Raw genomic sequence first — 13,121 nt, 5'->3', positions numbered from 1 at the left:
TTAGATGGTAGTTTGTATTTCTGTGGGATCAGTGGTGATATCCCCTTTATCATTTTTTATTGTGTGTATTTGATTCTTCTCTCTTTTCTTCTTTAATAGTCTGGCTAGCAGTCTATCTATTTTGTTGGTCTTTTCAAAAAACCAGCTCCTGGATTCATTGATTTTTTAAAAGGGTTTTTCATGTCTCTATCTCCTTCAGTTCCGCTTAGTTATTTCTTGTTATCTGCTAGCTTTTGAATTTAGTTTGCTCTTGCTTCTCTAGTTCTGTTAATTGTGATATTAGGGTGTTGATTTTAGATCTTTCCTGCTTTCTCTGGTGGGCATTTAGTGCTATAAATTTCCCTCTGAACACTGCTTTAGCTGTGTCCCATAGATTCTGGGACATTGTGTCTTTGTTCTCATTGGTTTTAAAGAACTTATTTATTTCTGCCTTAATTTCGTTATTTACCCAGTAGTCATTCAGGAGCAGGTTGTTCAGTTTCCATGTAATTATGTGGTTTTCAGTCAGTTGCTTAATCCTGCGTTCTAATTTGATTGCACTGTGGTCTGAGAGACTGCTATGATTTCCATTTTTTTGCCTTTGCTGAGGAGTGTTTTACTTCCAATTATGTGGTCAGTTTTAGAATAAGTGCAACATGGTGCTGAAAAGAATGTATATTCTGTTGATTTGGGGTGGAGAGTTCTGTAGATGTCTATTAGGCCCACTTAGTCCAGAGCTGAGTTCAAGTCCTGAATATCCTTGCTAATTTTCTGTCTCATTGATCTAATATTGACAGTGGGGTGTTAGAGTCTCCCACTATTATTGTGTGGGAGTCTAAGTCTCCTTGTAGGTCGCTAAGAACTTGTTTTATGAATCTGGGTGCTCCTGTATTGGGTGGATATATATTTTGGATAGTTAGCTCTTCTTGTTGCATTGATCCCTTTACCATTATGTGATGCCCTTCTTTGTCTCTTCTGATCTTTGTTGGTTTAAAGTCTGTTTTATCAGAGACTAGGATTGCAACACATGCTTTTTTTTTTTTTTTTTTTTTTTGCTTTCCATTTGCTTGGTAAATATTCCTCCATCCCTTTATTTTGAGCCTATGTGTGTCTTTGTATGTGAGATGGGTCTCCTGAATACAGCACACCAATGGGTCTTGACTCTTTATACAATTTGCCAGTCTGTGTCTTTTAATTGGGGCATTTATCCCATTTACGTTTAAGGTTAATATTGTTATGTGCGAATTTGATCCTGTCATTACGATGCCAGCTGGTTATTTTGCCCATTAGTTGATGCGGTTTCTTCATAATGTCAATGGTCTTTACAATTTGGTATGTTTTTGCAGTGGCTGGTACTGTTTTTTCCTTTCCATTGTTAGTTCTTCCAAGGCCAGATGTGGTGGCTCACACCTGTAATCCCAGCACTTTGGGAGGCTGAGCCTGGCAGATCATCTGAGGTCAGGAGTTCAAGACCAGCCTGACCAATGTGGCAAAACCCCACTTCTACTAAAAATACAAAAAATTACCCAGGCGTGGTAGTGGGTGCCTGTAATCCCAACTACTCAGGAGGCAGAGGCAGGGGAATCACTTGAATCTGGGAGGAAGAGATTGCAGTGAGCCGAGATCGCGCCATTGCACTCCAGCCTGGGTGACAGAGTGAGACTCTGTCTCAAAAACAACAACAACAATATATTTAGTGCTTCCTTCAGGAGCTCTTGTAAGGCAGGCCTGGAGGTGACAAAATCTCTCAGCATTAGCTTGTCTGTAAAGGATTTTATTTCTCCTTCGCTTTTGAAGCTTCGTTTGGCTGGATATGAAATTCTGGGTTGAAAATTGTTGAATATTGGCCCCCACTCCCTTCTGGCTCATAGGGTTTCTGCAGAGAGATCCACTGTTAGTCTGATGGGCTTCCCTTTGTGGGTAATCCCTCTTTGGCTGCTCTTAACTTTTTTCCCTTCATTTCCACCTTGGTGAATCTGACAATTATGTGTCTTGGAGTTGTTCTTCTCGAGGAGTATCTTTGTGGTGTTCTGTGTATTTCCTGCATTTGAATGTTGGCCTGTCTTGCCAGGTTGGGAAAGGTCTCCTGGATAATATCCTGAAGAGTGTTTTCCAACTTGGTTCCATTCTCCCAGTCACTTTCAGGTACACCAAATGTAGGTTTGGTCTTTTCACATAGTCCTATATTTCTTGGAGGCTTTGTTAATTCCTTTTCATTCATTTTTCTCTAATCTTGTCTTCATGCTTTATTTCATTAAGGTGATCTTCAATCTCTGATATACTTTCTTCTGCTTGATTGATTTGGCTATTGATACTTGTGTATGCTTCATGAAGTTCTCATGCTGTGTTTTTCAGCTCCATCAGGTCATTTATGTTCTTCCCTGAACTGGTTGTTCTAGTTAGCAATTCCTCCAACCTTTTTTCAAAGTTCTTAGCTTCCTTGCATTGTATTAGAACATGCTCCTTTAGCTTGGAAGAGTTTGTTATTACCCACTTTCTGAAGTCTATTTCTGTCAATTCATCAAACTCATTCTCCGTCCAGTTTTGTTCCCTTGCTGGCAATGAGTTGTGATCCTTTGGAGGAGAGGAGGTGTTCTGGTTTTTGGAATTTTCAGCCTTTTTGCACTGTTTTTTCCTCATCTTCATGGATTTATCTACCTTTGGTCTTTGATGTTGGTGACCTTTGGATGGGGTTTCTGTGTGGACGTCCTTTTTATTGATGTTGATGCTATTCCTTTCTGTTTGTTAGTTTTCCTTCTAACAGTCAAACTCCTCTGCTGCAGGTCTGCTGGGGTTTTCCTGAGGTCCACTCCAGACTCTGTATGTCTAGGTATCACCAGCAGTAGCTGCAGAACAGCAAAGATTGCTGCCTGTTCCTTCCTCTGGAAGCTTTGTTCCAGAGGGGCACCTGCCAGATGCGAGCCAGAGCTCTCCCGAATGAGGTGTCTGTCAACCTCTGCTGGGAGAATTCATGTTTCTGCTGAGCTTGTGCCTGTTGTTTTCAAATCCCTCTCAGCTACCATCTGAAGCTGCTATCTAAAGCACTGCTCTGCCTGCTACCTCCAGTATCCAATGGGAGAATTGCTGATCTCTTCTGCTGCTAGGAAGCTTCCTCCAACCAGCTTGACTCTGGATTCCAGATACTCCCATTCACTTTTTTTGGTAGAGTCCTTTTTTTGTTTGTAGGGGAACACCACGGTAAGGTGTCTTCAATTACTTAGGGCCTATGTGATACAAATATTTCATTTGTCCACACTGCCTCACAGCATATTCAAAAGGAATGCTCATTTCTACAGGCACATTCAGTTTCTAAGTGACCCACTATGCCATGTTCACTTATGGAGATTTCTCTTTCATACTCCATAGTCCAATTCCTATTGTCTGGTACTATATCTCATTCCCACCCCGCATTTCATAGAAGGTAGGGATGATCATGGCACTAAAAGCAGTGAATCCAGTTGAAAGTCTACCTAAGGGACAACTGGAATCCCAAATCCCCTCCAATACAACCAGTCCTACCACCCCTCTTCATCTCAACCTGAGACCAGAGACTTTGCTATGTGAATAAGCTGATCCAGAGAAGCCCTGACTTCAGGCACACCAAACTTAGCTGAAGGATAAATGAGGTACCTTACTTAACCAAACATTAAATGGAAGTCCACATGCTGACTCATTAGAATTCTGGTCCCATTTCTCTCTTTATATTCCTAGAAATGACTGCCTTGCTTACATCTCCTAGGAGTATAGAAGGTTTATGCATAGAGAAAAAGATGAATCCAAGAGAAGACCTAGAGATGCTTGAATGTGGGCTGGCTACCCATCCAATCACTAGTAAACTGCACCAAGGAGCTCCATCCATTAAGAGTTTTAGATCAGCTTCAGTACCTCCTTTGGGTATGAACAGACAACCAGTGACAGCAAATATGTGAAATATTCCTTTTACGTGAAACACTGAGACTAAAAGTAGAGGGGGTAAAGAGAACCAAAGAGAAAAACAATGCAGGGAACACATGAAAATTTCAAGATGAATATAATTTATATCATCTAAAAGAAAATGTTACATTCACACACACACAAGCACACACATACACATGGATATTGAAAAAAAACAGTTTATTCATGCTTGGGAAATGAGACTATCATAGCAAAAACAAAAGAGTCAATAAATGAGTTTGGAATATCAAGTTGAAGAAGTCTCCTGAAAACAAAATAAAGACAGATTAGCAATGGGATAAGACAGATAAGAAAATCAAGTGATTAAGCCAGATGGAATGACCTACATCTGTCTGTTACAAGTTCTTAAAAAAAAAAAAAAAAGAAAGAAAGAAAAGAAAGAAACTGGAAAGTTATTTTGAAGAAAAAAAAAAAAGCAAGAAAATTTCCAGAGTGGAAGTCAGGCCATGCAATTCTAGAGTGAAAGTGTGCACGAATGTCCAGTATACCAAATAAAATAACCCATACCAAGGTACAACATGACATTTTAGAATACTAGGAATAAAGGGAGCAAAAGAAAAAGTCAAAAAGGATTACATACCCAAACACAGTGCACTCAATAGCTAGAACATAACAGAAGCTAGAACAAAATGGAACAGTGCCTTCAAACATGAGGGAAAGGTTAACTTAGACTTTCATAGCCAGTCCAACTATGAATCTTATGTAAGGGCAGAATAATGACATTTTCAAATATGCAGGATCTCAAAGTGTGCCTCTCATGCAGGTCTCCTTTCTCAGAAAGCTATTGAAGGCTGTGCCCCACCTAAGAGAATAAATAAAATACAAAGGAAAAGGATTTAAGAAGAAGGGAATCCACATTAGCCAAGAAACTGAAAGAGTTCCCGTGGCAACAGCAGTATGCATCCAGCTTAGGGGGCAAACAGTAAAAACTACAGCAATGAGATTAAGAGTTTCAGAGGGGATAGCACTACAATATAAATTTTAAAAAAGCAGATTTAACAGATTGCCAAATGTGCATGACCTTAACGAGGGATTTTATGGCTCCTTTAGCGTGTTTGGGGAAATAATTTCTGATAGGTGATTAAAGAAAGTGAAGAGGAGAGAAGAAGGGCCATTACTAACTCTTGGAGGAACAAAGGGGTCAGAGAAAATACATGTTTAACATGCAATTAACAGGACTCAGCTAGTAAATTATAATCATAATGCAGACATTAAATATAAAAGAAAAACCATAAAAACCATTATGAGAAGGGAAAAGAGATATGGTAGTCAAGGGTGAGAGGAAGAGAGCTAAGTTTTCATCTTTCATAATAAGTCCATAGATATCTAAGATCATAAAAGTATAAAGACTGTTTAGGAAAAAGAAACAGCTAGTAGAGTATAAAGTGATGCCTATGTGAAGGACTCAGCAGGAGGAGGGAGTAGAGAACTGCTTCCTGTAATAAGCCTAATGAGAGGAGTTTGAAAACTACTAACATGTTATTTATTATATTATTTTGATAAAACTGTTGAGGTGCTACACAAATGTATGGCATTAAGACAGAAGTGATCATTTTCAGAGTCAGTCTCCTGACAGTAAGCAGGATAGCTTTGAGCCTAGTGTTTCTATAATTTGGCCTAGAGCTGGATTTAAAGAAAGAAAAAGCCCACAATAACCCTGAATGTTTCCAGTGAAGTATGACAATTGTCTAGAAAAAAAATCTCAGTTATTCTCAAAATATTTCGTTCTAAAGTCATCTTTTTGCAGATAATACAAAAAACTAGTTATAGAGATCATGTGGCTAAAAACTCCTTGAGTACAACACAGCTCCAAAATTAGATAGGCAAGGTTTAAGAAAAAAAAATCTGTATTTCTCCTATATAGTTCTAACCCTCCAAAGAGTCATTTTAAAAATCACTTTATTCATTGTCATTAGAATGCAAGTAACATTTACAATATCCTATCTGGCCATCATTAGTGCATCATACATTCTAGTGACTTATAAACATTTTTTTCAACTTCAGTAGTTTCATTAATGGTATATTGGATTCTGGCAAGAGCATCTGAAAAGTCTTAATCTAAATTTTCAGAATTCTTCAAATTATATTTGAAATATACATTTCAAACTACTATTTGGAATGTCACTCTAATTTTCTTTAACTTTTCTTCAACTGCTTCCAAACCACACACACCAGAAACTACTATCCTTCTCATAGAACCCCTTCTTTTCCATACACATCACATTCTATGCTGGGAGACCAAAAATAATACAAAGCCCATGATAACCCTGAATGTTTCCAATGAAGTATGACAATTGTCTGGAAAACAAAGTCTCAGTTATTCTCAAAATATTTGGTTCTAAAGTCATCTTTTTGCAGATAATACAAAAAACAAATGGTACAGTCATATATATACATACATATATTTTATATATGTATATATTTTATATATACAAGCATATATTTTATATATGTATGTATATTATATATATGTATACATAATATATACATATATATGTGTATATATATGTGTGTATACATATGTGTATATATATATATATTTTTTTTTAGACCTGCCACTGAAAAGTAATATGTGGTAATTTTCAGACAAATAATTTTAAGAGCCTTCAATCACTGCAAGTTTTATTTTAAGGAAAGCTGAAACATCAACACTAATAAGCACGATCAACAAATCTTTAGTTCTCTGTAACAGTGTTTGAGTCACTGGCACCTGCTAAGATCAAACTAGATAGCCGCTACAATACTTAGTTCCAACAGGCTCTTAAAAGGATACATGAAGTTCAAGCTTTAACTTACTAAGCTGTCCTATAACAAACTTTCCCTCCACCCCCAACCCTGCCTCACCCAGTTAGAGCTAAACTACTTCAGCACCTCACTTCAACATTTAAAAGTTACTTATTTCAAACACACATCATACACTTCAGTCAACTCCATTTGCTCCTAGAAAACATTGTACATTTTCAATTAGCACTGTCAGAAAGGGAAGCACCCTCTGGTCTTTTCACTGAAAATCAATTATGCAAAAAGCAGTTTAGGTGGTCTAATTTAGCTGTGCCATATGTATAGCACAAGGTGTTCAACAGCTTTGATGAAAAATTGGCAATGATGTTAGCCAGCTGTCTGGGGTCTTGGTATTACATGTGGAAGATGAATATCTCATTCATTAAATTTTCCTTAATTTGTACAAGTCACCATTTTTCCTTGCATAATTAACAACTTTTGTATTGTCTTTCCCAGTTGGAAAAGTTAAAAATCCTTGCCACATCCTGTTTATATAGTCTCAATGTTCTGTTAATTGTCATTCTACTAAAATAAAGCCTCCTTATATGGCTGTATTTTATATTGGCTGACTTATTTTTATCGTGGCATTTTCTCATATAGAACCGTCTTCCTGGTTGAGGTGTGCAAGACCTAACTTCCCTTCAGAGTACTATACTATCTTCAGTGCTTTTCCACCTGCTTTCTCCATTTTGCTTTCAAACAGTATAGAGTTTTTCTAACTTTGATCATAATGCAAAAATACGTTTAATATTTCCACATCTATAAAACTGAAACACATTTAATTAAAGCAAGCATTGTATTATAAGATGTGATAAACTCTGATTTTCTATTCTACTGCACTTCACTTTTTAAAAATGCTGGTCAATCCACGAAATTGACTTTATAAACTTACTAATGAGTTACACAGCTAGCTCTGGGGAAAAAAAAATATCAGTGATGTAAACACTTCTGAATCTGGACAAATAATCTGATTTTTAGTCTGAACTCTATCAGTAACTAGAAGAGCTTACATAAGCCATTTTGCCTCAGAGCTCCTGTCCCTCAACACTGAAATAAGAGGGCTGAAACAGGTCATAGGAAGGTCTAGTATGCAGTTAACTAATGGCTCCCATTGTCACTTTAGACCAATCTGACTTATTCTGTTTGTACTCTGGTGCTTCACAGACTGGTGTCATTGGGACAAATATAAATCTTAAAAACATTTCTTCCATAAAGATAGAAAAAGCATCCAATCACACTGTGTCCCATGTATGCATGGATATTTTAGTCCCTCTGAGCTTTTTATTTGCTCCTGATACTCAGACTTTTCCCTTTTCCTTTCTAGCCAATGGTCTTCCGGAGATCTAAGCCTATCAAATTAGTAAGATAACTGAGGAATCAGTATAGCAGGATGAGAGTTTTACTATAGGGCTATAAGAGGACTTCAGAATTCAGGTTCTGGAATTGCCATCAACTTTAACTTTCTGAGACACTTAATTCCAGCAATACTGTGCTAAGATAATCAGGTAGTATTAAGGCAACATTCAAGACTTAAAATTCAATTAAGATAAATATTCAAAGAAATAAGAAAATTGTTTCATCAAAGTTTTTTTGTCAAAAGGGAGAGCATAACACTCCATTCTCCTTAAAGTTGTTTTTTTTAAGACACTACTTATAGGTTAAATAATTATTCAGAAAAAAGATCTCAAAGACCTGGTTAATCATTAACTAATGAACTATCATAAAGAAAATATTGGTTCTGTTAGTCATGATTTTCCTTATACACATAACTCTTAACCCAAATTTTGTCCAAGTTGTTAATAAAAGGAAAATAATGTATTCTAAGGTTTTATTAGAAAAGATATACTTACATAAAAGAATAGCTAAAATATCCAGTGATTAATCTACATTTGTAAACTTTCCTGAACTTATGACATTTTAGCAGGAAGTACTATTCTAAATAAATAAGCAAATACATTTTGTTCAACCCATTAGGATGAAATCATAATAAAAAATGCATGAAAAACTGTAGGTGATACAGTTAACAGTAACTTGTTCCTTAATATTGTGACTCTAATAATGATGCCTTTGTTACTGGGAGACGTGATGTCACATGAATACACAAATGTCCAATGTATGGTCAATGAAAGGCAAGTGTTAAAAAAAAACTGATGTGTATATGTTTGTATATTGATTTTTGTAATTATATTTTTTTATCTTGAAGGATCTACAGAGTATTAACAGGGTGAATTCTGAGTCACGGTAATAAATTGGGAACAAGGAAGATAATTTTTGTGACCTTATACCTACATCTATGTTTTAGTTTTTTTACAATGAGCATGTAAAACTTGTAGTTTTAAATATTTTTAAAATAAGGTACTATATACCCACTCCAGTTGTTTCTTAATAAACACAGGAAATAAAAATAAGTTGCCATCCTGCAAACATATCAGGGAATCCAAATGAACAGCACTCTTATTTCCGAGACCACACGACAGGGACACTATAGTCTGCAGTGATAAAGGAACAGAGTGCTTTGCAAGCATTAACAAGTGGGTTAAGCTTTAAAAATTAAATCCTGTTGATATTTTCTTCATCAAAAAGATTTGCAATGCAAAAAAAATCTTGATGCATAAAATGTGATAATAAAATTATGTAAATCAGGTAACTTTAAAATTTTTAAGACCATCCCACTAAGATTAATGAACCCTCCTTGTTTTTCCACCTGGAATTCTAATCCCAGGCTTGTTTTCAGGAAGATTCTCTGCCATTTGTCTCTAGAAACATTTGTAAAGCATCAAGGCTTTGATTTTTTCACCTATATACTTGTTGAATGAAATAGAACCTGCTTCAACTTTGATTTGCTTCAAACCATCTGAAGAGCTAATATACTAATACCACTAAGTGGGTGATTTCTGTTAAAGTTGGTTATTTCAATGCTATTTGGACAAAATTAAACTATAAAAAGAAAGCCTAGGTACCAAAATACTAGTAATAGTAGGATGCTAACTAAATATGACAGAAATCCATTCAAAAGAAGGAAAGTTATTAATAGATTACTAATCTCATATTTACAAACAATATCACAATAAATTTTAAAATGCAAATATTTTAAGCATAAAACTGATCCCATATATCTCCCCATCAAAAATGTAAACAAGTTTCCTTCCACTGTTTACATACACACCATCAGAAAAGGCTAAGTAGGGACTAAATCAACCTAAAATAATTTGAAAGTGGCACAAGGGCTGAGAGTTATTAGTGAAATCTAAGGACCATCATGAGAGCATTTCCTAGTACCACATTCAGGCTGAAACTGAGATTACAATACACCCTGGGCTTTATAGAAAGAAGGGTGCAGTTTTGAAAGAATGGCTTTAAGTTCCCGAAAGTGATGAGTTGTTTGATTTTTTTACACCTTGAGCTACCTGCACAGCTGCCAAAAAGTATTAAGGTGGATGATGAATACACCTCTGAAAGGCTTACTGTAACTCCACATATTTTGATTCTTGAATCAAACCAATTAACTACTGTACTTTACAGTTAGAGCTCTCACATGATAGAGTGTAAGGGAAAAGGAACACTGCAGTTCCCAATAGGAAACCAGTAAGGATCTCCGTTTCCCAATCCCTTCCATGCAATCATGCAACAGAGACACAAAGAAAGTAACGAAAATCCAGCTTGGAAAAACAGAAAGGGTCCTACATAAAAAGGACCTAAAGTAAAGAAGGACTACAGCAAGCCTCCCCCTAAAGTTACTCATTCATGGAAAGTAGACAGTGCTAACCAGATGTCAACTGAATAAATGCTGTCAGCCTCAAGTTTTCTGATAACCAAGCTAAAAAGTTTCTAAGAAATAAGAACATAAGGCTTCTCTAATCTCACTTTTCTTCTACCGTTTAATTTAAAAAATTAAAGACAGTTCGTTGGTTCCTAGGTAAAAAAATAAATAAATAAAAAAGTCCCTCCCACCTGTTCATTCCACTCCAAGAAAAGTCCTCTTTATTGGCACTATTTATGGGAAAGCCAGTGAGGTCACCCCATTTTAAAAAGCAAGTCAGTCTCTGAAAATAAGATTTCAATGAAAATGCAACGCAAAAGGGCACACGACTGCAAAATTCAAACAGCAAGAACGAACCTCTCTATAAAGAGAGATCCATCACTGCGCGGCTTCCGATGCCACCCGAGGAGGAAGAGCACGCAAATCCTGTCCAGCGTTCGTTTAAAACGAAAGAACAGTAACAGTCGCAAACAGAGGCCAACCCCTACCATCCCCCGTCATCCCTCCGAAAACACTGGGGAAAAGAGCAGCACTGAGCAAAAAGACAAGATGACATGGATTTTGCACTTAATGCTAACGAGGAGCTTGGGACCCAACAATCAGCAAATAGCAGAACCCATGGCAGATGGGGGGAAGGGGGGCCGGTTCATCCGCAGTCGGAGCGATTAGAAAACAGGTTTCTGCCTTCGTGAGAAGCCTCATCGTGGGAAGTGTCACCGCCTGGCTCAACACCTGCTGGGTCGGCCCCTCCGGGAGCCGCGGGGAGTCACGCCGGCTGTCGCGAGGGGACCCCCGTCCGCCCCCCGCCCCTGCTCCCCGGTGCCCGCAGCCCCCGAGGCCAGGGTCTCGGGGAGGGAGCGGAGCCAGGCAGTACCAGGTGTAGTCGTCCTCGTCCCGCCAGGCGGCTACGCTCTCCAGATCCAGCAGTTCCACCTCGTCCAGCAGCGTGGGGGGCGGCGAAGGCGGCGCTGCAGCTGCCCCCGGCGGCGTCCCCGCGCCCCCCGTCTCCGGCCCGCCACCGCCCGCGCCGAAGAAGCCTGCTGCCGGCTTGAAGTAGACGAAGGGCGCCTCGGGTGGCTGCGCCAGGCTGCAAAGCAGGGAGGGCGCGGAGCTAGGCAGGCAGAAGGTGCCCGGGAACGCGGGGCTGGAGCCACCGCCGCTGCCACTACCGCTGCCGCCACCGCTCCCCGCGCCCAGCGCCAGCCCGAGCCCCAGGCCCCCTGAGGCCGCGGCGGTGGCCGTGGCTGCCGGGGGGCTCCGAGGACCCAACGGGCTGCAGGCCCCAGCGGGGGGCGGCGCGGCGGGCGGCGGCGGCGGCGGCAGCAGTAGCAGGTGCGGGGCGGCGGCCGCGCTGGCCGCTCGACTCCGCAGCTGCTCGTTCTGCTTCTCCAGCTTGCGCACCAGCTCCTGCAGCTTCTTCACCTCCAGCTCTGCGTTCACCACCGGCCCGGAGCCCGCTCCAGAGCTGACCCCCGCCGAGGCGCATTTCACCTGCTCCGCCATCATCGTGGGCCCCGAGGGCGCCGCGGCCGCCGGGGAGTGCGCGCCGCCGCGCCGGCTCTTCGGGCCACGGGGAGGCTACGACTCCTTCCCTGTCGCCCCGGCCTGGGGGGCCGACCACGCGCGGGCTGAGGCCGAGCCGGCGGTTCGCATCAGCACCGGGCCCTCGCCTCCGGCCGCGGCAGCCACCACCGAGCTGATCTGCACATGCTCAGTGCGTCCCTCCAGTCCCCTGGGCGTCGCGACGGCTCCGGGTTTTAGCCGCGGCCCCGGGGCGGGGCGGGGCGAGAGCTCCGAGGGGGCGGGTCGGGTGGGGGGCGGAGAACCGTGGGGAAGCCCACCCAGGGGGCGGGGCCGGCAGCCCGGGTGGGGGCCGGGGAGCCGCACCCACCCTCGCTACCTAGTCCCAGGTGCCTGATTGGACCTGGCCTGAACTTTCCCGCAACAGGCACCTCCTCCTGCCGCTGTCGGGACAGCGAACTGCGCGGGTCTCTGAGCCAGTTGCGGGAACCAGGGGGTTCCCAAAGAAGCAGCTGCAGGTGCTGGCCCTCGAGTAGTGCACCTCCGGCCCGCTGGTTTGCTCCCTTCCCAGCTCTCTGTTAGGCTCCATGATAGCACTTAATAGCCACTGGCTAACGAATCCTATAGAAAACTTAAAGACTGGGGATCGTTATTCTAGAAACCGAAAAGTGGAGATAGGGGGAACAGAAAGGCTTTGAGACGATGCCACTCATATACTCATTGGTAATAGAGAAACAAAATGGTGGGAGACAGGAGACCGAGAAGAAAGAGAAGAAAGCCCTCTCTCTAAGAGGTAGAGTGGCCAGCTGCTAAGGAGACAAGTGTTTACTTATTTATTCTAAAATAGTCAAATTTGAACTGTTACCACCATTGTTTGTCACAATAAAAGAAGAACTGCTTTTTTTTTTCATACTCTGTATATTCACGCATTCCCCAAACAAAAGATCTTTGAGCACCTACTCTGTGCCAGGAACCATTCTAAGAGCTCGTGATGCGGGCAATGAGTACAATAGGCAAAAATGGTTATGGGGAGAAATATGAGTAAAATTGTTTAGTGCTCCTTCTATTAAATAATGTATAAATTATTAAAGTCAGGCTTGCTGGTGGGAAAGCAGAAAACAGAAAA

General features: G+C 40.9%; 2 protein-coding genes across 8 annotated transcripts in view; both read right to left on the bottom strand.

The window, feature by feature from the left end:
- SLAIN1 (SLAIN motif family member 1) overlaps nt 1-12,208 on the bottom strand; it is a 65,836-nt gene extending 53,628 nt beyond the window's left edge. For 2 of the 7 annotated variants that reach the window (XM_054528699.1, XM_024257626.2), the window contains exon 1: nt 11,349-12,208. In XM_054528699.1, coding sequence (XP_054384674.1) covers nt 11,349-11,980 — 632 coding nt within the window. In that variant the 5' untranslated portion in view covers nt 11,981-12,208. Of the gene's footprint in view, nt 1-8,564; nt 11,320-11,348 lie in introns of those variants that run through there. The other 5 variants (XM_054528698.1, XM_054528700.2, XM_054528703.1 and 2 more) reach the window with 3 other exon arrangements.
- A 23-nt stretch (nt 12,209-12,231) lies between these two features.
- SCEL (sciellin) overlaps nt 12,232-13,121 on the bottom strand; it is a 132,662-nt gene continuing 131,772 nt past the window's right edge. Inside the window, exon 34 of the mRNA XM_063714831.1 lies at nt 12,232-12,570. Coding sequence (XP_063570901.1) covers nt 12,232-12,570 — 339 coding nt within the window. The remainder of the gene's footprint in view (nt 12,571-13,121) is intronic.

This window comes from Pongo abelii, chromosome 14, assembly GCF_028885655.2.
Source record: "Pongo abelii isolate AG06213 chromosome 14, NHGRI_mPonAbe1-v2.0_pri, whole genome shotgun sequence".
In the NCBI taxonomy this organism is placed as follows: domain Eukaryota; kingdom Metazoa; phylum Chordata; class Mammalia; order Primates; family Hominidae; genus Pongo; species Pongo abelii.
Note: the sequence above shows the minus strand (reverse complement) of the source record. Positions and strands in the feature narration are given on the sequence as shown.